Here is a 27,358-nt window from a genome sequence, read left to right as displayed (position 1 = left end):
ATCAGGGCTACATATATTTTTGATGCTATTGAAATTGACCTAGAAAATGTTATGCCAGTTTTCCCTTTAATCATCAGTATTTGCATGACCTTTCCCCAGAATTATTTATCTTTTAAAAACACCATGGTGATTACTTATAGGTAAAATTTTGTACCCTGTTCTTTTCACTTTAACATTCTATAAAACATGTGTCCATGTAATTATGCTGCACTAACATGTTTATGAAGGCTAGACAATTGCATACATGGTTTTCCTTAAGTTCCCATGAGTCTAGACATCTAGATTTTAACTACTATAAATAACACTGCACTGAACGTCTTTTGCATAAAGATTTGCACACATTTCACATGATGTCCTCAGATTCCCAGAAATGGAATAACTAGAACAGAGGTCTGAACAATTTTAAGAATCTTGAAACATATTGCAACATTAGCACAAAATGTTTTGAAATGGAATTGAGGCCCTTGCCCTGGGAATTTGAAGAGTTGTGTTTTAATATCAACACACCTCGTGAAACTGGGCCTGTCTCTTGACCTCAGTGCACTTTTTGTGAGTCTAAAATCTACCTTCCCTGCCCCATAAGGCTATTGTGGGAAAATAACTGTTCTCCAAACCTTGCTTTGATATGATTTTTAGCATTATGAATAGATTGATAAGAAAAATGTCCTATTATAAAACCCCACAGGAGAAGGGACTGTCTGTCTTAAGTTCTTCTCATCAGAATTCTTTTCTGTTTATTATTAAATTTCTTGGCACATATTAAGTGCTACATAAACATGTATTAAATGAATGCACAGCATGGGGGAAATATATGGGCTTTGTTTGGGGGAAGGTGAACAGGTAACTGGGAGAGGATAGTGGTGGTTTTCCACATTCGATGACCTTTATTTTTGTCTTTTATTTTCTTCTAGAGGCTTTTGTTTTTATTTTTAAAAACAAAATTGACTCTTTGGGGTATATAATTCCATAAATTCTAGCACATGCATAGATTCATGTAACCATCAGCATAATCTGGTATAAATCAGTTCCATCACCCCAAAAATATTATCTCAGGCTGCCCTTTTGTACTCATATCTCCCCTACCCCCCACTGATCTCTTCTTCAGCTATAGTTATGTCTTTTTGAGGCTGTTATATAAACAAAATAATACAATACCATTTTTTAAAATATATTTTATTGATTTTTTACAGAGAGGACGGGAGAGGGATAGAGAGCTAGAAACATCGATGAGAGAGAAACATCGACCAGCTGCCTCCTGCACAACCCCCACCGGGGATGTGCCCGCAACCAATGTATATGCCCTTTACCGGAATCGAACCTGGGACCTTTCAGTCCACAGACCAATGCTCTATCCACTGAGCCAAACCGGTTTCGGCCCATTTTTATAATACAATACCGTTCAACCTGATGCCTTTGAGATTCATCCGAGTTGTTGTATGCATCATTAGTGTATTCATTTTCATCTCAGAGTTGTATTGCATTGTTCACTCGTTCACTTGTGGGACATTTGGGTTGTTTCCAATTTGAGGCGATTATGAATACATCTCTTCTAAACATGTGGGTGCAGGTTTTTGTGTACCCATTTCTCTTGGGTAGGAGTTGGATTGATAGGTTACATAATAAACGTAGGTGTAGCTTTATGGGAAATGGCTAAACTGTGGTCCCAAGTGACCATCATTTCATTCCATCAGCAATGTATGAGTCCTACTATTCTTTCTTGCCAATACTTGTCAATATTTTTCATTGTAGCTGTTCTAATAGGTGTGCAGTGATATTTCTTTGTGGGTTAAATTTACATTTCAATAATGACTAATGATATGGGACACCTTTTCTTCTGCTTGCTTGCTGTCTATATATCCTCTGGTCAAATGTCTTTTCAAATATTTTGCCCATTTTAATTAGCTTGCTTGTTCTTACTGTTGAGTTTTGAGAGGTCTTTATATTTTTGGATATGAGTCCTTTGTATTTGCAAATATATTCTTCTAGACTGTGTATTTGTTTGTTTGTTTTTCATTCTCTTAACAGCAAAACTTTTAGTTTTGATAAATTCCAATGTATTATTTTCTATTTTATTGATTACTAGAGGCCTAGTGCACAGATTCATGCACCCAGTGGGGTCCCTTGGCCTGGCCTGTGGGGATCAGGCCAAAACCGGCTCTCCAACATCTCCCAAGGGGTCCCAGATTGTGAGAGGGTGCAGGCCAGGCCAAAGGACCCCACCGGCGCATGATTGGGGCCAGGGAGGAACCACGGGAGGGCTCTAGGGCATGTCCGGCCTATCTCGCCCAGTCTGATCACCGGACCCCAACTAACTTACTGGTCAGAGTGTCTGCCTCCTGGTGGTCAGTGCGCATCATAGCGACTGGTCAAATGATCAGAGAGACAATTAGCATATTAGGCTTTTATATAGAGAGATGCTTTTGGTGTCATTTTAAAAACTCTTTGCTGAACCCCAGGTAACAAAGGTCTTTTATGTTGTCTTTAAGAAGTTTTATAGATTTAAGTTTTACATTTAGATCTATGTTACCTATTGTCTTTTTTACTATATCTCTTTCTGAGTGTGTGTGTGTGTGTGTGTGTGTGTGTGTGTGTGTGTGTAATCATTGCTCTAAGAATTACAGTATATATAACAGTCTACTTAAATTATTTTACCACTTCAAACAGAATATAGAAATCTTACCATCATGTACGTCCCTCTAATCCAGGGGTCCTCAAACTTTTTAAACAGGGGGCCAGTTCACTGTCCCTCAGACCGTTGGAGGGCCGGACTATAGTTTAAAAAAAACTATGAACAAATTCCTGTGCACACTGCACATATCTTATTTTGAAGTAAAAAAAACAAAATGGCAAAAACACCCACATGTGGCCCGCAGGCTGTAGTTTGAGGACACCTGCTCTAATCTCTCCCCTTTTACTTTTACTTGTCTGATGTCTTACATCAACATACATTGAATAGCCCATCAGACAATGTTATAATTTTTGCTTTTAACCATCAATCATGTTTTAAAGAGCTCAGGGAAGAAGAATAGCCTGTTATATTTACCCAGGTATTTACCAGTTCTGTTGCTCTTTCTATATTCCTGAAGTTCCAGGTTTCTCTCTGGTGTTATTGGCCTCTGTCTGAATAATTTCCTTGAGCAATTCTTTTAACGCAAGTCTGCTGGTGATGAATTTTTTTTAGTATGCCTTCATCTGAGAATGTCTTTATTTTACCTTCTTTCCTGAAGAATATTTTTACTGGATATAGGATTCTATATTTATAGGTGTGTTTTTTTATTTCAGCAGTTTTTAAATGTGCTTATTCCTTCTAGTCACTAAGGTTTCTAATGAGAAATCCACAGTCATTCAAACTGTTGTTTTCTCTAAATAAGACACTATTTTTCTCTGGTTTCATTCCAGATTTTTTTCTTTGTCATTAGTTCTCACAAGTGATGTGTCTGGGTGTGGATTCCTTTGGGTTTACTTCATTTGGGGTTCAGTGAGCATCTTTAATCTGTAGGTTTGTTTTGCCAAATGTGGGGAGCATTCAACCATTCTTTCTTTAAGTAGGTTTTCTGCACTACACTCTTCTCTTTCTGAGACTGATGACACAAATGTTAGATATTTTGAGATTATCCTAAAGGTCCCTGAGGCTTTGTTCAGTTTTTCTAATATTTTCTCTCTGTTGTTTAGATTGGGTAATTTCTACTGATTATCTTCAACTTCATTAGCTCTTTCTCGTGTCATCTCTATTCCCCTGTTGAGCCCACTCAGTGAGTTTGTATTTCATTTATTGTATTTTTCAGTTCTAAAATTTCCTTTTAGTTCTTCTTCATATGTCCTGTTTATTTGCTAAGAATTTCTATTTTCCATTCTTTCTAAGAGTGCTCACCCTGACTTCATGGAGCTTTTATAATGTCTGTCTTAAGTCTCTGGTAACGATTCTGTGGTGTCTCAGTGTTGGCATCTGTTGGATTTCTTTTCTGGCAAGTTGAGATTTTCTTTTCTTCTTTTTCCTTTTTTAAAAATATATTTTTATTGACTTCAGAGAGGAAGGGAGAAGGAGAGAGAGAGAGAAACATCAATGATGAGAAATAATCATTGATTGGCTGCCTCCTGCATGCCCCCTACTGGGAATCGAGCCTGCAACCCAGGCATGTGCCCTTGACCAAATTTGAATCCGGGACCCTTCAGTCTGCAGGCCGACGCTCTATCCACTGAGACAAACCGGCTAGGGTGAGATTTTCTTGCTGCTTTGTATGCTAAGTGTTTGGGATTGTATGCTGAGCCATTTTGGATTCATATGCTGAGCAATTTTGTATTGTATCTTTTAAAATATTTGAGTACATGAGATTCTGGGTCTTGTTTAAATCTACTGATTCAGTGGTACTTCAAATTCTGGTCTTCTTGCCCAGTCGGCCTGCCACCATTTACTTTTCAGCGGCTAGAAACGGCAGCTTCGTTTATTCTGTTCAGGTTTTATAGCCACATTCAGTCAGAGACTGGATGGAGAGTGCTTCCCCCTTCTTACCTGGAACCAGAACCTGTACTGATGGGCAAATTAATTAGGCAAATTAGACCCATAATTAAAAAATAAATTAAGCCTATAATTTTTATATGGCTGTCTTTTCCATTTTTGACAGCCCTACCACATTTCTATTACTGAACATTCCTTTCTCTGTGTCACTGCCCACTCTGACAGACCCCTTCTGTAACCTGGGCCTTTGGCTGTATTAAACGTTCCTGTCCTCTCTGTCCTCTTCCCCATCCCGCTATTGATTGGTCATTTCTGTGTTGTCTTCTTGCAGTTGAGACACGGTTGGAATTTTCCAGAAGGTACTTTGTCGAGGAGGTGGGATGAAAAATATAACCGTACTGATTTGGGGGATGAATAAATCCAGCTCTGCGTAGCCCTGCCCAGCCTGGGAAGTCCTCGCATGTCCTTTCCTCGCCCCTTAGGGACATGAGGCCAGGCTTATTGACCCATTTCACAGTCGAGGCAAAGGCACTTCTAGATATTTTAAGTGACCTCAAGGCTCCTCCGTTTTGAAGAAGCAGGATCAGGACCAGGTAGACTTCCGGGCCCCAAATCTAATGTACTTACCATGGTTTTGTGCCATGGTTTGACGAGTCATAACTCAATGATTCATGATTGGTTAACCCAGCTTACAAAACATTGGCCCTACGCATTTTCCACGGCATGCTGTGGACTGAGATGAACAGCTTGACGTAAGACCTTTGGGTCTTAGCCCCAGCGACGTGTGGGTGGCACCCACAATCTGGTAGGGTTCATGGTTCCTCGCTGGACATAATTTGTTGCCATTTTCCATGAGCTTTTATTAGATATCTACTTTATTTTCGACACAGCCCCAAGCCCATGAGATAGGAGGATGGATAAGAGCATTCCCACACTCTTGGCCTCCGTGGGCCTGCCAGAAGGCTTCAGGGTGGCGTATCTGGGTGTCTGAGCTCACAGGTGTCTCCTTTCCCCACAGTCCTCCGGGCCTCACAGGAGCAAGAGAAGGAAGCCCTTACCCATTCCTTCCAGGAGGCCAAGGTGGCCCTGCAGGTAAGAGAGGCTGGGCCATGCCAGTCTCTGTGAGAGTAGGGGAGGACTGCAGGAAAGCAGCACGGAGCCCCAAACAGCCAAAGCTGGTGGCCTCTACCTGGGCCTGAGGGACAGACGTGATTGCCTTCCATGTATCCAGACCCCTTGGTATGACAGCCAGGCTTGAGATTAGGGTTGGCCTATTTTTCTAAGGACCGTTGGGAGGATCTTGGAGACGTCATGGGCTGCTGCCACAGTGTGGTGAGACTGGTGAGTGGATGGATGACTGGGACCTGTGGAAGCGTGAAAGAAGGCATCCGACCCAACCTGGCTGGTCAGGGATTTCCTAAAGGGAGTGAGATCGATACCAGAGCCTGAAGGATAGGTTGGAATTCTTCAGAAGAAGGGTAGGAAAGGCGCCTGATGCAGAAAACAAAAACAAAAATAAACAACCCAGTGTGCTTCAGGGCATGAAGGAGAGGGGCAATATGGAATACCTGTGGGACTGGAAGAAGCCCAAGATGCCTGGGGCGTAGCGTAGAGTGGGAGAGAGAACTGGGGCTGGAGAGGCAGGCAAGGGCCAAACACAGGGGAGCCTGGGCATCATATTAAGGGGTTGCATTCTGTCCTATGGGCAAGGTTTAGGTGGAGGAAATTCCCGGCGGGGAAAGCTGTGGAGACCAGAATGCACCTTGCAGTTGGAGGAGTGATGTGATATTTGGCTGCAGGAGGTGGTGTGTAGTGGGAGCCGTGGAGATAAGCCTGGGCGAGTGTATTGAGCCCGGTATGGAGGTACTGTGAATGCCAAGCTAACACCAGCCTTGAATACCAGGACATTGTTCCCACGGCTACGGAGGGGCCGTAAAGGCTTTAGAACAAGAGGCGGGGCTGGTGTGTTCCAAGCAGTGGCCGAAGTGGTTTGCGCCTGCCTCGTTGGGTGTGGTAGAGCAGACAGGCTGAGGATCCCGAACGGGTCCCTCTCGGGGAGGTGGAGAAGTCACCCGCTGCCTCTGTGAGCCAGGCGTTGATCATCGCTCCTGCTCCAGGAGACCATCGATGGACTGAGCTCCCAGCTGGAGGCCTTCCAGGCCAAGATGAAGAGGGTGGAGGAGTCCATCCTGAGCCGAGACTATAAGAAGCACATCCAGGTGGGTGGCCGTACACCTGGGCCCTTTCCTTCTGGGGTCTCCAGGGAGGTCAAGGTCTGGGCCACAGGAAAGGCCAAGCCCTCTGCAAGGACAGGGATCAGACTTGACATTCTTCTCTTCACAAGGGACTGGAAGAAACAGGGTCCCCGTGTCACAGGGGCGGGGGAAGCAAGGCTCAGAGAGACGCATGTGGGTTAGTAAAATGCTCAGGCTCTGGATTCAGGGAGAATTAGGTGCAAACAGCAAACCGACCACTTAGCATAGCAACTTAACCTGTCTGAGCCACGGTTTCCTCATCTGGGATGTCTCAAGGGATGTTATTGGGATAGAATGAGCATGTTAAGCACTTCCCATGGGCCAAGAAAGGGAGGAGACTTCTGTAAGTCAAACCATGAGTTGGAGGCAGAATGGGGAGGAGGGAGGTAGTGCGAGCCCTCTACCTGCTAGTCTGATGAAGCCACTCATGTCCCTGTCTAGGATTACGGGAGCCCCAGTCAGTTCTGGGAGCAGGAGCTGGAGAGCTTGCACTTTGTCATTGAGATGAAGAATGAGCGTATTCATGAGCTGGACAAGCGGCTGATCCTCATGGAAACAGTGGTACGTGGAGGAAGTGGTGGTGGGGGGTGAAGGGGGATGCAACCTCAGGCCTCTGCTTTCTGAGCATTTCCTCAGTGGAGTGTGCAGAGGGTAGGACGCCCCTCAGTGGAGTGTGCAGAGGGTAGGACCCCCCCTCAGTGGAGTGTGCAGAGGGTAGGACCCCCCCTCAGTGGAGTGTGCAGAGGGTAGGACCCCCCCTCAGTGGAGTGTGCAGAGGGTAGGACCTCCTCAGTGGAGTGTGCAGAGGGTAGGACCTCCTCAGTGGAGTGTGCAGAGGGTAGGACCCCCCTCAGTGGAGTGTGCAGAGGGTAGGACCCCCCTCAGTGGAGTGTGCAGAGGGTAGGACCCCCCTCAGTGGAGTGTGCAGAGGGTAGGACCCCCCTCAGTGGAGTGTGCAGAGGGTAGGACCCCCCTCAGTGGAGTGTGCAGAGGGTAGGACCTCCTCAGTGGAGTGTGCAGAGGGTAGGACCTCCTCAGTGGAGTGTGCAGAGGGTAGGACCTCCTCAGTGGAGTGTGCAGAGGGTAGGACCTCCTCAGTGGAGTGTGCAGAGGGTAGGACCTCCTCAGTGGAGTGTGCAGAGGGTAGGAACCCCCTCAGTGGAGTGTGCAGAGGGTAGGACCTCCTCAGTGGAGGGTGCAGAGGGTAGGACCCCCCTCAGTGGAGTATGCAGAGGGTAGGATCCCCCTCAGTGGAGTGTGCAGAGGGTAGGACCTCCTCAGTGGAGTGTGCAGAGGGTAGGACCCCCCTCAGTGGAGTGTGCAGAGGGTAGGACCTCCTCAGTGGAGTGTGCAGAGGGTAGGACCCCCCTCAGTGGAGTGTGCAGAGGGTAGGACCTCCTCAGTGGAGTGTGCAGAGGGTAGGACCCCCCTCAGTGGAGTGTGCAGAGGGTAGGAACCCCCTCGGTGGAGTGTGCAGAGGGTAGGACCTTCTCAGTGGAGGGTGCAGAGGGTAGGACCCCCCTCAGTGGAGTATGCAGAGGGTAGGACCCCCCTCAGTGGAGTGTGCAGAGGGTAGGACCTTCTCAGTGGAGTGTGCAGAGGGTAGGACCCCCCTCAGTGGAGTATGCAGAGGGTAGGACCTCCTCAGTGGAGTGTGCAGAGGGTAGGACCCCCCTCAGTGGAGTGTGCAGAGGGTAGGACCCCCTCAGTGGAGTGTGCAGAGGGTAGGACCTCCTCAGTGGAGTGTGCAGAGGGTAGGACCCCCCTCAGTGGAGTGTGCAGAGGGTAGGACCTCCTCAGTGGAGTGTGCAGAGGGTAGGACCCCCCTCAGTGGAGTGTGCAGAGGGTAGGACCCCCCTCAGTGGAGTGTGCAGAGGGTAGGACCTCCTCAGTGGAGTGTGCAGAGGGTAGGACCCCCCTCAGTGGAGTGTGCAGAGGGTAGGACCTTCTCAGTGGAGTGTGCAGAGGGTAGGACCTTCTCAGTGGAGTGTGCAGAGGGTAGGACCTTCTCAGTGGAGTGTGCAGAGGGTAGGACCTTCTCAGTGGAGTGTGCAGAGGGTAGGACCTTCTCAGTGGAGTGTGCAGAGGGTAGGACCTTCTCAGTGGAGTGTGCAGAGGGTAGGACCCCCCTCAGTGGAGTGTGCAGAGGGTAGGACCTTCTCAGTGGAGTGTGCAGAGGGTAGGACCCCCCTCAGTGGAGTGTGCAGAGGGTAGGACCCCCCTCAGTGGAGTGTGCAGAGGGTAGGACCTTCTCAGTGGAGTGTGCAGAGGGTAGGACCCCCCTCAGTGGAGTGTGCAGAGGGTAGGACCTTCTCAGTGGAGTGTGCAGAGGGTAGGACCTTCTCAGTGGAGTGTGCAGAGGGTAGGACCTTCTCAGTGGAGTGTGCAGAGGGTAGGACCCCCCTCAGTGGAGTATGCAGAGGGTAGGACCTTCTCAGTGGAGGGTGCAGAGGGTAGGACCCCCCTCAGTGGAGTGTGCAGAGGGTAGGACCCCCCTCAGTGGAGTGTGCAGAGGGTAGGACCTTCTCAGTGGAGTGTGCAGAGGGTAGGACCCCCCTCAGTGGAGTGTGCAGAGGGTAGGATCCCCCTCAGTGGAGTGTGCAGAGGGTAGGACCCCCCTCAGTGGAGTGTGCAGAGGGTAGGACCCCCCTCAGTGGAGTATGCAGAGGGTAGGATCCCCCTCAGTGGAGTGTGCAGAGGGTAGGACCCCCCTCAGTGGAGTGTGCAGAGGGTAGGACCCCCCTCAGTGGAGTGTGCAGAGGGTAGGACCCCCCTCAGTGGAGTGTGCAGAGGGTAGGACCCCCCCTCAGTGGAGTGTGCAGAGGGTAGGACCCCCCTCAGTGGAGTGTGCAGAGGGTAGGACCCCCTCAGTGGAGTGTGCAGAGGGTAGGACCCCCCTCAGTGGAGTGTGCAGAGGGTAGGACCCCCCCTCAGTGGAGTGTGCAGAGGGTAGGACCCCCCCTCCCTGGAGTGTGCAGAGGGTAGGACCCGGATGAGGCCCCCACCAGCTTTGACCTGCCACCCATGCTGAGACTGCTCTGTGGCCAGTCTGGGTCAAGCAGTGGCTCCTTGTTATCTGGGTCCTGCACTTTTCTTAGCTACTCGTGTCGCTGTCACGTGGGTGACACCAGGGTGTAGCCTGGCTAATCAGGAGGGCCTGGCAGATGTCACGTGTCAGGCAGGGGCTGAGGAAGGCTGAAAACCAGACAGACATGGGAGGCCAGAGTGAGCGGGGACAGGCCTGGGAGCCGCAGGTATTGAGGACCCAGGTGGCTGTGTCTGCAGGAGAAGGGAGGCCTTGGAACCCTGGGTTGGATCTGCACAGAGATTATGCGGCTCTGGAAGGTGTCTCTGGCCTGTGTGTGCCACAGCCTATATTTTAATCAGATATTTAATCTCAAATGTTCCCTCTAAATTTTGTCCAACCATTTTTATGGCGTAGCATAACAGGTACACTTCATTTTATTTCTATATAGTCTATCCCCTGATTTTTGGAGAACTAAGAATATCCTTTCTCTTCTGAAATGATGGAGATACTAGGTGCTGGTGGCTGTATCCTTTTTGTAACGTTCTCATGTGGCCAAATGAAAAACGGCCAGCCCCCTGTGCACTCCTTAGCGTTATTTTTTTTAAGGCATCTTCTTGCTCCCTGAATTGTAACATTTGGTCTAGAACGAGTCAGCGTTTTCAGGGCCCACAGATAAGAGGGAGGTGACGGCACACATTGTTTGGCGGCCGTCTGAGCTCGTTCTGATTTGTTACAGAAAGAAAAAAACCTGATGCTGGAGGAGAAGATCACCACCCTCCAGCAGGAGAATGAGGACCTCCACGTCCGAGGCCGCAACCAGGCGGTTGTGTCCAGGTAGCTGTTCCCCGGCCTCCGTTCCTCCACCCTTGTTGCCAAAACCTCCAGTTGAGAGTCTCAGAGAAGCCCAGGGATCGGGTTGACAGGTGGGCCCGGGCCTATCCGGGGAATGTGGCTCCTCCCTCCTTGGGAGTCAGTATCCCTAGGGACCAACCCTGCCTGGGAACCTAAATCAAAGGCCCTGATTAGCATCCGTTTGTCCCCATCCTGGCTGAGGGGGCGTCATGGGAAAGCCCAATCTGAGACCAGCTCAGGAGGCCCAAAGAATGAATGAACGTCCGTGAATGAGTCAGACCTAAGGGCTTAGTAAATTAGAGCTGATATCATGTCAGACATAATCTGATGGATACATATCATCTATCCTCCTTATTACTCTAAGAGCTGGGTCCCCTTACTCTCATTCCCATTTTACAAATGAGGGGACTGAAATGTGAAAAGAGTAAATAGCTTGTCCAAGGAAACCCAGCTCAGTGATGGGGCAGATTTGAACCCAAAGCTGTCTGCCCGTGAGGGCCACGCTTCTTGGTCAACAGATCAAGTCACCTTTTGCGTGCAAGGGGGCCTGGTGGGATGGTGGGGACGCTGGGGCAAGCAGGTGGCCCATCTCTGGATGATGTCCTAGGGGAACGGGTTGGTCTCTGCAGCCACCGGAGACCCTGAGGGGCAACCCTGGCCTCTGTCTGCACCCACAGGCAGCTCTCGGAGGACCTGCTGCTCGCCCACGAGGCGCTGGAGAAGGAGTCGCAGCTGAGGCGACAGCTGCAGCAGGAGAAGGAGGAGCTGCTGTACCGGGTCCTTGGGGCTGACGCCTCCCCCGCCTTCCCCCTGCCCTCCGTCACGCCCACGGAGGTCTCCTTCCTGGCCACTTAGGCTCAGGGCCTGGGCCACCGTGCCACCTGTGTCACCGTTCCCTCTCCGGGACCTTCAGAGGAGACGGCAGGAGCCTCTCATTCTGTCCCCAGGAGGGACGAGGGCAGGAGAGATGGGAGCAGGGTGTGTGCCCAGGGAGCCGCAGGGCTTGGGCCACGCAGAATCACCCACGGGGCGTCAGAGGCCCCAGGAAGCCTTCTCTCAAGTTGGCCCAGGGAACAAGCAAGAGGAGCCCTTCCGCCCCTCCCCCTCTCTCCGTTCAAATCGGGGAGCTTTGAGGCTTTTCCCAGGGGGAGCCTGGGCCGCTTTGAGCATCGGACAAAGAGGACACAACCTCCTGGTCTTAACCTGTCAGCTTTGCTGCCAGCTCATCAACCTGCCCCTAGATGTCCCCACTTCTGCCCTGGCCTTCTCTCAGCCTCAGTTTACCGCTCCTCTAAAACGGATGGGGGAACTGAACAAATGACTCCTAAGTCACGGCAGTGTCCCGTTCTAGGATTGTCTGAAGGTCAGGCTAGGGGCTTCGGGACAGGGGAGGAAGTGGGCCAAACCTTACGATTCACCTGGGAAAGGTGAGCATCTGGGAGGGGGTCAATGGAAGCCCTTGGGGCTGGCAGTGCCAGGGGCCACCCAGCCAAGGCAGGGTCTGGGCAGGGCATCGGACATGCCACTGCTCCTGCTCCCAGAGTCTGGTCAAGCCAGGGCTGATGGCCAGAGCCCCTCCTTGACCAGGCAAAGCTCACTCCTCGGCCCTCCAGGTCCTCCGTCTCAGTGCCACGTGGGCACGGGGCCGTCTGGTGCATCTGAATCACTCCACAGCCAACGCTGGAAGCTCCTCTCTGTCCAGATGAGGAAACCTAGGTGGGGAGTGGGGCTCGCGGAGCCAGGACAGGGGCCTCATCTGTCATTCAGGTCTCATCTTGTGCTTTTTCTTCTCCCCAGGCTCTGGGAAGATCAAGTCTGTGACAGTCTTTCTCCTCCTTCCTCTCTCTGGCCCCCACCCACTCCGGTCTCTCTTTTACTCCTGCTCACACCTTAACTCCTTCTACCACCCCTGACCCCAGGCCCCTAGCACCTGGCCTTCCGCTTCCCCTCCAGTGCAAAGGGGTGGCTGAAGCAACTCACCCGGGCAGGCCAGTCCGGTGGCCCTGGTATCTGTGGATTTAAGATTCTTCTCAGGAAGCTTCCAGTCAGCAGGAGGCTATAATAACAACCTTTCTTGCAGAGAGCATTTTAATGAAATGCTTTCTGATACACCTCCCCCTCCAATCTGCATAAAATATTGAAGCAGGTTCTTACCTCTCTTCAACATCAAAGCAGACTGAGATCACAGGAGCCCAAGGGCCTTGCCGGAGGCCCCCAGCGTCAGCCCCCAGCGTCAGCCCCCGGCCCTGGGCCCGCTCGTAGGAAAAGTTAGTCCAGTAGAACTAAGGTTTCCCTCCATCGTCCCAGACTGCCTTCTTCATTCATTTCTAGTTATGGGGGTTCCGCAGGGCTAGGGGAGTCCGGCGGTGGGCAGACGGGTTATCCAGGAGCCTTGGGGCAGCTCTGGAGTTGAGCTATACACGGACTATTTCACGTAACTTTCCCCAAAGCCTGTCTGGGATACACTAGTTCATTGGACACAACCAAGAAAAGAATTAGTGGCCAAGCAATTTGAGCAACTCTAGGTTCAACCCGATGAAGCAGATCTGCCAGCTGCAGGACTTCTCAGAACCTTTAATAGGCTAACATACATTTCAGAGTCCCAGGGAAGAAGCAAAGTACTCAGCGTTTCCTAACCTCCTCTGACTGCGGTTCAGAGCGCTGCCGGCTGCAGAATGCCCTTTGGAAAGCCTGTTTCCATGCGAGGGGCTGGGCTGGAAAGGGGGCAGGCGGTGGGGAGCGGGGGGTTTCCCTGTGGTGCCTGGAGGAGACAAACTGTGGTTTTAGCCTCACCCTGGGGCAGACAAGCTATGGAAGCCAAATAGAAACACAATAGTATTCTCTTGGCCTCTGTGTTTTCCTGGGAGAGGGAAGAGGTGGGTCCTGCTGATGACCTCTGCCAGGGGCAGGCATCTGTGAGGAATAATCCTGGGGCCTGGGTGGCCCAGCAGGGTCTAGGCTTCCTCCCGGGGTGCTGGGGCCCCCCTGGCCCTGGCTTTGCCCAGCCCTGCACCTGGGGTTGGAATGGAGGCTGGCTTTCAGGACAGGGCAGGGCAGGGCGTGAGGCAGTGAGCGTGAAGTGAGGGGTGAAAGTAGAGATGGGAGAGCGTAAGGGGTGAAGGCTAAGGTTCTTTCTCCCCTCTGGGGGCACCTTCTTGGCATCAAAAACACCAAAGTTCACACAATTACCTACCCCTGCTTCTGCCCACTGAGCCATACGCAGATGCCTGCAGTCAGGGAGGGAGCTGAGAAGGGGCAGGGGAGACTCGAGGCCTCCGGGTCACATGGACGCGGGTGGTGGCCGTCCCAGTGCCCTGAAGGTTGGTGGCCCGGCAGGTGTAGACGCCAGCGTCCCCAGCCCGGGCCTCTTCCACATACAGGGTGCTCCCTGCCTCCTGCTGAGCCTGGGCCTCCCTGCGGACCACGTCGGCCCGCTCGCTGATGTAGGGGGGTCGGCCCATCTGCAGGAAAAAGATAACCACCTGCCAGCTTCTCCCAGTGCCATCTCTCCCTCAGGCCCCGGCAGGTAAGAGGTACCACGTATACTTCCGGGGGAGGGGCAGTGACGTGCCCAGGATCACAGCTCAGTGTCAGAGCCCCTGAAAGGCCAGGTTCTTTGTGGGAAATGCAAAGCTCCTCAAGTCCCTGGGGAGCAGCTGGGGTCTCCTCCCCACTCACGGACATGCACCTCCCCGGTGGGTGGGCAGCACTCTGGTTCTGCGGGGATGTCAGTGGGCACTCCCTCCCCAAAGTGGGGGAGTGGGGGGCTCATTATCAAAGTCGTCTGGGAAACACGAGTCAAGCAACGTTAAATTGGGGAGACGCAGACGGCGGCGTCTGTCACGTGTGCAGGTGGGTTTTGAATCTCCAAAGTGGGCGATGGTTACAGGAGGCAGTGTTTTCCTAGGAACACTCTTTTGTGAGGAGAAAATGTTTGGGGAGATGCTGGCAGAGGGAAACCGTGGTCTCCCAACCATCTGCATGTCCTTTTTCTCTTACTGGGTCTCAGCTTCCACTTTTGACAAGTGGGAGAATGACACCGCCCCCCCCCCAACCTCTCCCTCCCCCCCCCACACCCACACACACACACACTATATCTATGTCCTAAAACCTCTGGGGACAGGGCTCACCTTCAGTACATTTTTTTTTCTGGGTCCAGCCCTCCCTCCAAGTCAGATTCCAGCTCTTCCAGGAAGCCCTTTTAAATGTTCCTAAAGTGACACCCCCATCATGGCAGAGTGACACGACTCCTTTGTTTCTCCCCTTGAATTTACAAGTTGGATGTGTGCAACTCAGAGGATCCCTAGCTCAACACACAAACACACCTGAAAGACCCACGCATTGGGGCATCTGAAGGTGGACGCATTGGAATGAGTAGGGGAGGTAGGACAGGGAGGTAGCAACAGATGCGGTTTGGTGCCCGCTGCAATTCCAGCAAGCAAGGTACCAGTGGAAAAGTGGAGCTGCAGCCCTCACAGTAGGGCCTGGAGTGTAAAAGGGGCAGATGTGAGATCATGAACTTGCCTCCCTGCCTTACCCATCTCAGCAGAGCCCAGTGGAGGCAGTGAGATGCCTCCAAAAACACAGCAGAGTCAGTGGTCACTAGTGGGGGGGAAATAAAGTAGCTCTGGGAGCTCATAAAACCCGTTCACCACCACCCACCACATCCCCCCACCACAATGATCATGTCATGTAACAGAGATGAGCTGGTCACAGAGGAGAATCCTGGTGGGTTTGCAGCATTTTCCTCAACCTAAATGATGCTACTCCACCACTAGCCCAGAGGTGCTAACGGTGCAGGTAAGAGAACACAAAAACTTGTGCTGTACCACCATCTACTGGGAAACAAAAGCAAGTACCCTACCTATTAACATGCTGAATTGAGAGCAGAACAGTATCTAAACAAGCGTTCACTGCCTCAAATGTGCAGACAGAGAAGCAATCCATCAAATACCATGAACAACCAAGGTAACATGCACAGGAAGAAAATGAAAAGTCTCCAAATTCAAAGTCATGGAAGACTGTGACTTAAATGACAGAGAATTCAAGATGGTAGTTATGAGGAAACTCAATGGTATACAAGAAAACCCAGAAAGGCAGTTGTATGAGCTCAGGAATAAAAAGGAGTACTTTACCAAACAGATTAAAACTACAAAAAAGAACCAAACAGAAATTCTGGGGTTAAATAACTCAATAAATGAGATGGGGAATGTATTAGAGAACATTGGAAATACAGCAGATCAGATGGAAGAGAGAATTAGTGAGCTTGAAGATAGAAATCTAGGAATAACCCAGGAGGAAGAAGAGAGAGAACTGAGAGGGTTTTGGTGTGTGTTTTTTTTTAAATGAAAGCACCCTACAAGAACTGACTACATTAGGAAGAGCAACCTAAGGATAATACGTGTAATAGAAGAAAGAGAAGCCTGTTCAATAAAATAATTGATGAGAACTTCCCAACCTATGGAAAGAACTAGAATTTAAAATTGAGGGAGCTAATTGAACATATAATTATACCCACACAAAAAGATCTTCTCTAAGACGCATTGTACTTAAATTGTCAAAAATCAGTGACAAAAGAATTCTCAAGGCAGCCAGGGAATCTATAACAATAAAAGCGTAATATGGACGACCTTCTGGACGAAGTCGGGGCTGCGAGGGAAGCCTGGGTCCCAGGTGCCAGAGGGAAACCAGTGCCAGCAGCCAGAGGAAGGAAGGCCTACTCTTGCATGAATTTCATGCATCGGGCCTCTAGTAAGACTATAACCTACAATGGAAACCCCATTAGATTATCATCCAATTTTGTCAAGAGAAGCATTACAAGACAGGAGGGAATGGAAGGAAATATTGAAAATATTGAAAGATGGGAACCATCAACCAAGGATTTTATCCTTTAGATATGAAGGAGAAATTAAAGCTTTCCCAGGCAAAGAAATGTTGAAAGAAGCCCCTCTATCAGAAATAAAAATACAAAAGTATACAAAACAGAAGCAAGACACTGCTCAACTCCCATTTTGAAGTGATTTGGGCCGGTTGGGCCTCAGCTTGAATGTCACCTCAGAGAAGACATCCTGACCGCTCTATCTTAAATCCACCTGGTCACCTTCCTGTAGATGTAGCTCCTTGAGTTCTCCAGATGATGATGTTTATTCACTGCCCCTTCCTGTTTAAACTGTGAGCTCACAGAGAGCAGAAGCCCTCTCTTATTGACGCATCATCATAGTCGCAGCACCTAGTACAGTGTCTGGCTTGTGGTGGGTGCTCAATAATATTGTTGGATAAATTAACAAAGGGGCACATTATACATTTTTTGTACATTAACCTGAGAAGTAGCTCCATTTGACAGATGAGGAAACTGAGGCCCAGAAAAGAGAAGTGACTTGCCCAAGGTCACTCAAAGAAGTGTCAGAGTTGGGACTAGAATCCCTGATCATCAGATTCCTAGTCAAGCAGGGGTTCCACTCTGCTGTGATTGCTCCTGGCCCTCGTCCTAATCCTTCACTCCCACACTCCTGCCCCAACACACCACCACCACCACCACATACACACATATTTTCATCCTCTGCTTACCTTCTGCCCCGGATATTCCCATCGGAAGTCCACAGCAATCTCTGGCTCACTCAGAACCGTGCAGGTCACACTGAAGTTCTCTCCCAGTAGGACCGATGTTGCTGAAGCTTGGATGGTGGGTTTGGGGGGCGATGATGGGTCTGCCATGGAGAAGATTGGAGAAATGGGGACAAACATGTTGAATTGATTGTTATAATGATTGAATGGATGGTTGAAATGGTTAAATTGATAGAGGATGAATGGTTGAGGTGGTTGAGTTGATAGAGGATGTGTGAATGATTGTAATGAATTAATAGAGGATGGGTAGATGATGGAACAGTTAATCTGATGGAAGATGGGTGAATGGAATGGTTGAATGAAGGGAGGATGGATGAATAATGTGACTTGATTAAGAATAAGTGGGGTTGCCCTAGCTGGTTTGGCTCAATGGATAGAGCGTTGGCCTGGGCACTGAAGGGTCCCAGGTTCAATTCCCACCAAGGGCACATGCCTGGGTTGTGGGCTAGATCCCCAGTTGGGGGCGTGCAGGAGGCAGCCAATCAATGATTCTCTTATCATTGATGTTTCTATCTCTCTCTCCCTCTCCCTTCCTCTCTAAAGTCAATAAAATATATATATTTTTAAAAAGAATACGTGGGTGGACAGAAAGGCTGAACTGATACAGGCTAGCTCAATAGCTGATTGCCTGGTTATTTCTGGACAAGATGGTTGAATACACGGAGTGTTGTGAAAACGGGGTTGGTGGTTTAGAGCTAATCCACAGATTCCAAACCTGAGGTTCCCAAAGGAGGGATCCCTCCCATATCCTCCCCTGCCCTGCCCTGCCCTGCCCTGCCCACCCAGAGACCTAGGCTCACGCACAGTTGATGTAGATCAGCATGTACTTGGTAGAGATCTGTCTCACGCCTCCTAGGCTGGCCAAGCAGAAAAGGGAGCCAGCCAAGGAAGCTCGGGGCCGGTGGATGGTGAAGCCCTTCTTCACATCAAAGGAGATGTCCGTCCCGTCCACTGGGACCTCCTCTGGGGGGAACTCTCGATGCAGCGTCACCTGGGCCAGGGGGTTGGTCACCTGGCAGGGAAGCAGGACTGGTTGATGACTGCGTAACTGTACCACCTCATAATAATTCTCTGTGGGGACAAAGAGTTCTTCTGGGTCTGGGAAGGAAGGAGGGAGAGAGAAGAATGAGCTTAGGACAGATGTATTGTTTCCTGATGCTCTACCATCACTCATGAGCGTAAGTCCCTTGAGAGGATTTGAAATCCCACTTTCCCTGCCCTTCTCTATTCTCCATGTTCTTTCCTCACCGGTAAGGAGTTCTGGACTGGGAGCTGAAGACCAGCCGGCTAGTTCAAGCTTTTGTCATTAGCTGGCTGTGCATCTTAAACAAATCCCCCTCTGGTCTTTAGTGTCTTCATTTGTACAACGTGGGGCTCAGATGGCTTGGTCTCTAAAGGTCCTTTTATGTGAAAAGTATTACAGGAAGTACTGAACTTGAAGTTGAGGTTTCTGGTGGGATTCCCAATCCTGCCACCCTCTCACCGTGGGATCTTAAGCAAATCACTTTCTTCCTCTGAGCCTTGGTTCTTCTTACATGTCAAGTAGGAGCGATTATGGTAAGGTGACCAGATCGTCCCGCTTTTGGCGGGACAGTCCCGATTTTTAACCATTTGTCCCGCCAAAAGCGGGACGATCTGGTCACCTTAGATTATGGCCTGCTTTGCAGAGCCGATAAGAAGCAAATGGGATACTGGATATGAGGCACCAGGCCTGTGAGAGGCACATATTCATCAAACTCTTTCAAGGCACCGTTAGCAACATAGTCTCAGGCCAGATTCTCGGGTGCACAATGGGGCAGTGAGTAGGAGTTGCCTGGGGACCAGCTTTCTAGAGCAGTGCTGTCCAGTAGAACTTTCTGTCAGGATGGAAATGGTCTGCATCCGCGCTGTCATATGTCACCTCTAGCCACAGGCATTTCAAATGTAGCTCGTGCAGCTGAGGAACTGAACTTTAAACTTTATTTCATGTTCATTAATTTAGATTTAAATAGCCACATCGATTTAGTGGCATCTGTATTGGATGAAACCGCTCTAGGGTGAGACAAAGGCAATGGTTAACTTTGGCTGAACATCAGAATCACCTGAAGTGATTTTAAAATAACCAAGTCCTGGGCACCACCCCCAGGCCAAGTAAATCAGAACCTTGCTGGGGGGCGGGGGAGAGAATCAGTCGGTTTAAAGTTCCACAGGGAACCCTAGTGGGCAACCAGACTTGGGAAGCACTGACTGCTGGCTCCCAAGTCTTCCCAATGTTGGCATTCCAGGGTTCCAGACTTCACCCGGCCGTAATGGGCATGGCGCCCAGAAACCTGTGTTTTTTTAAGGTGTTTCCAGGGGACACCGAGTCAAGGTCAAGGACCTCTAGGTTGGGTAAGCATTACTGTTATGGTTGGATTTGAGTAAGGGAAACTCAGCTGATTCTAGGGGCGTCGTCTGTTTCCTTGGTGGGACAAAGTAGGGCTCCTCAGCTCTTCATGGAACCCCAGAAATGTCACAGGTAGGATCTTGGAGACCACTCGCGCAATTCCCTCATTGTACAGGTGGGACGAAGGGCAAAGGCTTAAGACAGTTATGTTTGGAGGGTTTTCTCGGACGGCGGTTCTTGGAGACCCGGCCCCAGGGCACCTGTGAAGAAGATGAAGGTCCTCCCCTGGCGGTCCTCGCCCTCCGTGCAGGCGGCATCCGGGCAGTCTCGGGCCCAGCAGCTGTACTCCCCGGTGTCCGCGCCCGTGGAGTTCACCAGCTGTAACCGGCTGTGCTGGCTGAAGTGCTTGATTCTGAAAGGCCGTCGGTGGGGGCAGGAGAGGGGCGGGGGAGGGGTGGCTTGGGACACTTAGTGGCAGCATTTGGTTGGTCGACAGTCCCCCTCCCCAACTTTCATCACTCGACCCCCCCCAGCTCCCCTTCCCCAGTGGAGCAGGCAGGGTTTGTACTGGCCCCACCCACAGTTTCTGATTGGCTCGCCTATCCCACACGCAACTTCTAACTGGGACATCTGTTCCCCACTGACCGTGCCCACACCCGTCTAGCGGGATCCCCCAAACACCTTTGCGCTCCTTGGCTTTCCTGTGGCCCTTGGCTCAGGGCAGCAATTGCCCTCTAGCCACCTCCGCCTGCTAAAAGAGGCCGAGTCCCCGGAGAGCTCATTTTAAGAAACTAAACTGAGAAACAGTAGGCAACCCTTCTGAACCCAGTTCTGTATCCCAGCCTCTGCCCGGTTTTCTTCTGGACTTGAGTGGGCAGTGCTGGCCGGGCCAACTTGATCCTTCTTTCTGGCTCCCTGAGGCGGCGCCCCTGACAGAAGGGTGGCCGCCAGCTGGACTGTCGGCCTCTTTTGCTTTGTCTCTGCACCTTTCTCCCTACCGGCACCATTTGCTGCCCCCAGAACCGACTTCCCAGAATTGTGGGAAGCCACGTGTCCATTCGGTGAAGCCTCTCCCTGCATCTGATGGGCCTTGCGAGCCCATCCTACTGTTTCTTTTAGGTGCCTGCAGTTGTACATAATGGGATGCCCAGTGTGGGCCCTGGGCCATCTCAATCCCTATGGAAACGGTTTCAGTGCTTATCAACCGCTGCCCAGCATCCTCTGAGCCACCCTGGACCCATTCAGGCTGTGGCAGGAGTTCCTCCTCCCCATACCTGAGGCGGCCCTCACCCTCCTCTTCCAGGTACACGGGCACCCTCCAGTGGACCACCTTTCCCCGGCAGCGCAGCTCCAGGGGCTCCCCAGCCCGCAGGCTCAGGGAGTCCCCCACCTTCTGGAAGCGGCCCCTCCCTAACACCTGGGTCAGGATGGAGGGGGCCGGGGCGCTGGGAGCTGCAGCCTCCACAGGAGTCTTCTTCTGCAGGGGCTGCTGTCTCCGCTCTGACTTGGGTTTTCTCCTGCCGGAGGCTCCTGAGGGCTTCACGCCCCCGGGCCTGGCTGCTTTGCCGTCCTTCTTTTTCTGAGCCTTTGGAGCTCTGCCGCGCTCCTGGGTTTCAGCTGCAGGAAGACAGGGTAGTCTGGGGTCACCAGCCTTCACCATTCGCCTCCACTTCTGTCCTTTCCTCACCCCAGTAGTTGACTGATCTCAGAGTTCTGTGAGGACCTTGTACACTTATTACTATTGCACAAGTCATTGTCCCTCTTTAGGGAAAAAACGTAAAATACAGACAAACCAAGAAAAATATTAAAATTGCCCCAAAACTTACCATCCAGAGATAAGCACCATGAATGTTTGAAGCACATTTCCTCAAGGCTATTTTAATGCAAGTATTTTAAATAACTATTTTGTTAAAAATAAAATGGAATAATATAATACATATCTTTAATCTGAATTTTCACTTAGTGATATGTTTTGATTACTATTCCATGGCAAACACATGTACACCAACTTTTTTTTTTAATTTTTATTGATTTTGAGAGAGAAACATCCATGTGAGAGCAACATCTATCGGCTGCCTCCTGCACACCCCCCACCAGAGATCGAGCCTGAAACCTGGGCATGTGCCTGACTGGGAATTGAACCAGCAACCTTCAGTGCATGGGATGGTGCCCAAACCACTGAGCCACACCATCCAGGGCTGTACACCAACATTTTTAATGAGTTGTATGTGATTTCATGGTAGGGATTTCATGATTTATTTTTTTCATTGTTGGGTATTTGTTTTTTTACATTCTTATCCAAAATAAACAATTTTGCAATAATCGTCTTATACATACACCTTTACTCAGATTGCTTCTTGAGAGTGAATTTTTTAGAAGTGAAACTGCTGGTGGGCTATGCAAGGGAACATAACACATTTTCTTTTCCAACTTGCCACCAATATTTGAACGCCTTCTTAAGCATGCTCCAAAAGAGGTCGCTTAATATGCACTTACTAGTAGATATGTCTAGTGATGGGGAGCTCAGTATTTAATAATACCAATAGCTACTGTTGACAGAGTCTACAGCGTTTCTAAAACAGTACTAGCCCCTTTATATACATTTTCTTATTTCATCCTCTTAATGACTGTAAAGCACATATTATTCTCTGCAACACACTGGTGTCCTATGGCTTAAATCAATTCGGACACTATCTACGCAGCGAGGACCCCGCAGGTTAAGGGCTCAGTCCCACAAGCCTGCCCCTCCCCTCCCACTTCAGAGCTCAGTCTCAAGTCCCATGTTGCCACCTGTGCTTCTGACTGACAGGCTATAAATAGGAGGTCCCACACTCCTCTCCTGGGTTCAATTTGCTAGAATGACTCACAGGACTCAGGCAAACACGTTTTCCAGTTGATTATAAAGAGAAATGATAAAGGATACATGTAACCACCCAGATGGGAGAGACACACAGGGCCAGGTATGTGGAAGGAGCGCAGGGCTTCCGTGGTCTTGTCAGGTGCACACGCTCCCAGCCCCTCCACCTGCTCAGCAGCCCAGAAGTTCTCCCACCCATCCTCTTGGGATATTTCAGGATGCTTCCCACACAGGCGCCATCCATCATTAACTCAATCTCCACCCCTCTCCGCTTCCCACAGGGTGGGGGTGGGGCTGAAATTCCGAGCTTCTTTGGTCTTTCTGGTGGCCTGCCCCATTCTGAAGCTATCCAGCAGCCCTCCAAGAGTCACCGCCTTAGGACAAAAGACCCTCCTATCACACAGGAAATTCCAGGAGAATCAGGAACTCTGAGTCAGGAATTAAGGCAGGTCAAAGACCAAGTATTAGAACAAAAGACGCTCCTATGCTCTTATCACTGAGAAAACTGCAAGAGTTGTAGGAGCTCTGTGCCCGGCACTGGGGGCAAAGACCAAAATACAATTTTTCTATTATTTCACAACAAGGTAAAAGGTCTCCCTCGTGTCCCTAATGGGGACATCTATCCTGGGGGCCCTGCCCCACCTTAGAAGTAAGGGGTGTTTCAATAATTTTAAGAAGTTCTGGTAGTTCAGGGGAGCTTTATTCTGAGTTCCTTACCTGGGAAGAGCACTTAACAGTTCACAGAGAATTCCTTCCCCACCCTACACACACACACACACATGCACACGCACACGCACGCACGCGCGCGCGCGCACACACACACACACACACACACACACATTCTGGTTTAATCTTAGCCATAGGCCCCAAAGGCAGCCCAGGGAGCATTTCTTACTCCTTTTTACAGGCTGAGAAACGACGCCTCAGAGAGAACAGCTGGGCTCAACATATGAACGAGGTGACCTAGAACACTGAAGTCTGGCATCCAAACACGAAGATTCTCGGGGGTACGTATCTAGGCCACTCCAGAGAAGGGATGGTGAGCCTGGACCGGCTGATGGAACACGGACTTCAGAGCCAGTGGTCTGGGCTCTCCATCTTTGTTCTGCTACAAATTAGCTGTGTGACCTTGGCCAAGTCACTTGACTTCCTTGAGCCACACTTTCTTCATTTAGAAAATGAGAACAAGAACGCCTGCCTTGCAGGACTAGGGTGCGCCTCGTTTTATGGCACTTCACTCTATTGTGCTTCCCAGATGTTGTGTTTGTTTGTTTTTGTTTTTTACAACCTGAAGGCAAAACCCTCACCAGCAAGAAGATTACCACTCACTGTATTGCTATACTCGCTTCATTTATGGTGGTCTGAATGGAATGTGCAATAACGCCAAGGCATGTCTGTACTACATATATTAAACCCGAATATATGTGGCCGAGGGCTGGGTTTGGGTGGCTCCCAGAGCTGGGGCTGTCCTGGCAGACCCGACAGGGCCCACCACAAGCCCTAATGGCAGGGGGTTGCAAACACATTCCAGTACTGAGGGCTATGGGACCACGTTGGGAGGGGCCCTCGGGGAGCCGTCACACGATGTCTACAGCTTTGGGCTTGCCAAGGCAACAGGTCACTTGGGCAAACTGCAGGAAGACGGCAAGTTTTATTTCAGCATCTGATGATGATGATAATGGTCATAACTAAAAATTGTTGGGCCCCTAGGCACTGTGCCGAGTGCTCTCTGTGCATTATCTTATCTAACACTCACAAAGCCTGCAGATGAGGAAACGAGGGTCCCGTGGTTTGCCCAGGGATTCTATCTGATGCTACCACGTGTCTAGGTCTCCGTTTTTGCATTTATAAAACAAAGAGGTTCGGCTAAACCAGAGCTTTTCAAGTTTAAAAGCAAACCAATCAATAGGTAAAGTCTAGATAGCAGAACCCTCTCTTGAAATATTGAAGGGCCAATGATAGCCCTAGCTGGTTTGGCTCAGTGCATAGAGCATCGGCCTGTGGATTCGATTCCAGTCAAGGGCACATGCCTGGGTTGTGGGCTCGATCCCCAGTAGGGAGCGTGTAGGAGGCAGCCGATCAATGATTCTCTCTCATCACTGATGTTTCTATCTCTCTCTCTCTCCCTCCCCTTTCCTCTCTAAAATCAAAGAAAGGCCAATGATAAAGCAGAATAATAGGGTTGTTCTGGTAGAAGGGCGTGGAGTTTGGAAACCCACCCATCCAGCTTTTCAACCACTATTCCCCCCCCCTCTCTCCCACCCCAAGGCAGGCAATAGACAACAGAATTACTTCCTTAGAGCATAGCTTTATAAAACCTTGTCTAGATGACTCTCAAGGAGTCTTCTCAGTGCCCTTGTTCTAAATGTCTGAGATCACATCACCTCCAGAATCTGCACCTCCCCCCCAACTCCTCCTCCTTCAAATAACCCTCCAATGTCGACCATCAACCCTTTGCTAAACCGCTCCTTTGTTACCAGGAAGATGCCCACTCCTTCCCTCCCATCTGAAGCTCCCTAAGTAACATCTGATAGCACCACGTGGGGATATTGCCAGTGGCCAGGCAGCATCTGGAAGAGGAAGTCTGGGATGACAGCATCTCTCCAAATCCTGTGCCAAACCCAGCTCTTCTCTTGCAGAGATTATTCCAGTCCCAACTCTTCCGGGGACGGCTGGAAGTGGAGAGATGGAGGAAGAGTCTCCCTGGGGCCTCCGCCTCCCCTAAGGATCTGTCTTCTATTAGGTTCTGGGCTAGAATCTTTCAGGCTGTGCCCCTGATGGAGCCCTCCAACTGCTGCTATTTGTGAGCAAAATATAGACTCCTAGAGTCAAAGAACCTAGAAATAATCACTCTGACTTTTAGAATTATATAATCTTGGATTGGCCAGCTTTAATCAGGGGTCTTTATAACATTGCTACCACTTGTTGAGTATTTACATGTGAGGCTCTCTAGGCCAAACGTTTATATACATTATGTCATTTAATCCTCAAAACCACTCTATAATTTTAAGATTACTGTTATCCCTACTTTACTCCTGAATAAACTGAGTCTTAGAGACTGTTTTATGAAATCTTGCCAGTGAGCGAGCAGAGGAGCCAGGATTTGTACCTTTCAGATTTCAGAGCTCCGCACAGTAGAACCACCCAGGAATCTAAGTCAGTATTAGACTTAAACAAATAGCCCCTGACTTTCAGATCAGAGAGGCCTGTTGGCTCTGGAAGGTCCCACAGCCCATCCTTGTCATTGCTCAGATGAAGAAGCTGAGCTCCCAGAGGTGGCAGGACCCAGCCAAGGTAGCACAGACAGTGAGTGGAGGAGCTGAGCCTAGATCTCAGCCTCCTGACACCAGGGTTCCAGCCTCACTCCCCTGCCCCATGCTGTGACCAGGCACTCCCTGGACGGAAGAGGCAGACGGGGTCTCTGGACATCCTGGGGGAGTCAAAGTTATTTGCCGAGAGGGAAGGAGAGGTCCATACCTGAAAGGACACAGATGACCAGGCAACAGGACAGGAAGCAGAGGGTTCTGAGGTCCATGGTGAGCGACCTGGAGCTGATGTGGCCCTAGGAGCTGCAGGGAACAGACTGTTGGGGCTGGCAAAGTGTGAGCAGGGGAAGTAGTAGCAAGGGACCTCTGGGGATGGGAGGGGAAGGGACCTGATTTCAAAGGCAAATCAAGGTCTCGAGTCCTGGCTTCTCTAGGACTCCAAAATTCCTTCCTCTGGGCTCCCCCTTGCCAAGGTGAATGGAGCTATTCAGAGCCCTGCTCAGGAAAAAACAGTCCTGCCGCCAGGAGATGAGGGTCCCCAAGGCCAGACAGGCGGAGCTGGGAGGCAGCTGGAGGGGCCATGAAGGTCACGGGAGGGCCATGGAGGAAGAGGACAGGAAGATTTGAGGACAAAATAGGTGAGTATGGAGAGAAGGGAGGTGGAGCTTGAGCTGCACTTAAAGCAGGGCTTGGCTACTGCCCCTGGGCCACATCTGTTGGCCACTGGCTTTTGCATAGCCTGTGAGCTAAGAATGGTTTGAATGTCTTTTAATGGTTAAAAAAAAAATTGGTGACACATGAAAATTATAGGAAATTCAAATCTCAGTGTCCAAAAATAAAGTTGTGTTGGAACATGGCCACACTCACGCTCATGTGTGCTGTCTGGGCTGCTTTTGCACCACAACGGCAGAATGGAGCAATTGTGACAGTGACATGTGGCCCACAGAGCACAGAATCTTTCCTGCCTGTGCCTCTGCCAAAAAGGTTTGTTAACCTTGCTCTGAAGACTGGTATTTCTAAAAAATAATTTTACTTAAGTAAATAATCTATACAATAAAAGGGTAATATGCTAACTAGACCGGACGTCTTCCAGATGTCCTTCCTGACAAAGCCACAGCGTCTGCGAGGACCAAGGGCTGGCAGATGGGGAGAGGCCATGGTGCACAGGTTGGCCCGGCACCGTGGCTCCTTCCTCAGAGGCAGCAGGAGAGGGGGCAGCACGGTCCGGTCCCAGTGGTCCCCCTTCCGGAGAGGCAGCCACAGAGGCAGTGGCTCGGCCCCGTTGCCATGCCTCCACAGAGGCTGGACAGGGTGTGATATGCTGTGCCTCAACCTCCCACAGCCCCTCCCCTAGCCGGCCTGGCCCCAGATCGCCCACCACCCACCAGTGGGTGAGGGCAGGGCCAGTGCTAAGAAGCAAGGGCCTAGGGCAGGCAGCAGCAGCAGGGTGATGGGGGCGGAGCCTTCCCCTCATCTACCCGGTCGCCTCCTGCAGAGGGAGGCCAGACTGTGGCTTAGACCCTCTCCCCACATGAAGGTCAGAAACCATTTTGTAGGTCTGAGCCCCTGATGGAGGTATAGGTCCAGGGAGGGCAGTCTTGGCACTGGAGGGCGGTCTGGGGCAGGGAGGAGGTCTGGGTCAGGGGTTGGACCTC

General features: G+C 50.4%; 2 protein-coding genes across 2 annotated transcripts in view; one reads left to right on the top strand and one right to left on the bottom strand.

The window, feature by feature from the left end:
• CCDC69 (coiled-coil domain containing 69) overlaps positions 1-13,416 on the top strand; it is a 33,650-nt gene extending 20,234 nt beyond the window's left edge. Inside the window, exons 5-9 of the mRNA XM_008152234.3 lie at positions 5,475-5,548; positions 6,574-6,675; positions 7,153-7,272; positions 10,476-10,573; positions 11,269-13,416. Of these exons, the coding sequence (XP_008150456.1) occupies positions 5,475-5,548; positions 6,574-6,675; positions 7,153-7,272; positions 10,476-10,573; positions 11,269-11,446 (572 nt within the window). The 3' untranslated portion in view covers positions 11,447-13,416. The remainder of the gene's footprint in view (positions 1-5,474; positions 5,549-6,573; positions 6,676-7,152; positions 7,273-10,475; positions 10,574-11,268) is intronic.
• A 408-nt stretch (positions 13,417-13,824) lies between these two features.
• LOC103295793 (platelet-derived growth factor receptor-like protein) lies at positions 13,825-25,972 on the bottom strand. Its single transcript, XM_008152270.3, has 6 exons — positions 25,915-25,972; positions 20,855-21,197; positions 19,841-19,992; positions 18,020-18,313; positions 17,159-17,298; positions 13,825-14,052 (listed from the first exon to the last, which is right to left on the bottom strand). The coding sequence occupies exons 1-6, from the start codon at positions 25,970-25,972 to the stop codon at positions 13,825-13,827; spliced, it is 1,215 nt and encodes a 404-aa protein (XP_008150492.2).
• Positions 25,973-27,358: the final 1,386 nt, after the last annotated feature.

Source organism: Eptesicus fuscus, chromosome 6, assembly GCF_027574615.1.
Source record: "Eptesicus fuscus isolate TK198812 chromosome 6, DD_ASM_mEF_20220401, whole genome shotgun sequence".
NCBI lineage: Eukaryota > Metazoa > Chordata > Mammalia > Chiroptera > Vespertilionidae > Eptesicus > Eptesicus fuscus.
The sequence above is the reverse complement of the archived record's forward strand: the minus strand, read 5'-3'. Positions and strand labels throughout refer to the sequence as shown.

Excerpts from the sequence above, each read along its gene's own strand:
- LOC103295793 (XM_008152270.3), bottom strand. The coding sequence starts at position 25,972 with ATGGACCTCAGAACCCTCTGCTTCCTGTCCTGTTGCCTGGTCATCTGT. Across the intron at positions 17,299-18,019 it reads CATGCTGATCTACATCAACT|ACCCATCATCGCCCCCCAAA; the intron begins GTGCGTGAGCCT and ends TCTCCATGGCAG. Across the intron at positions 14,053-17,158 it reads GGGAATATCCGGGGCAGAAG|ATGGGCCGACCCCCCTACAT; the intron begins GTAAGCAGAGGA and ends TTTTTCCTGCAG.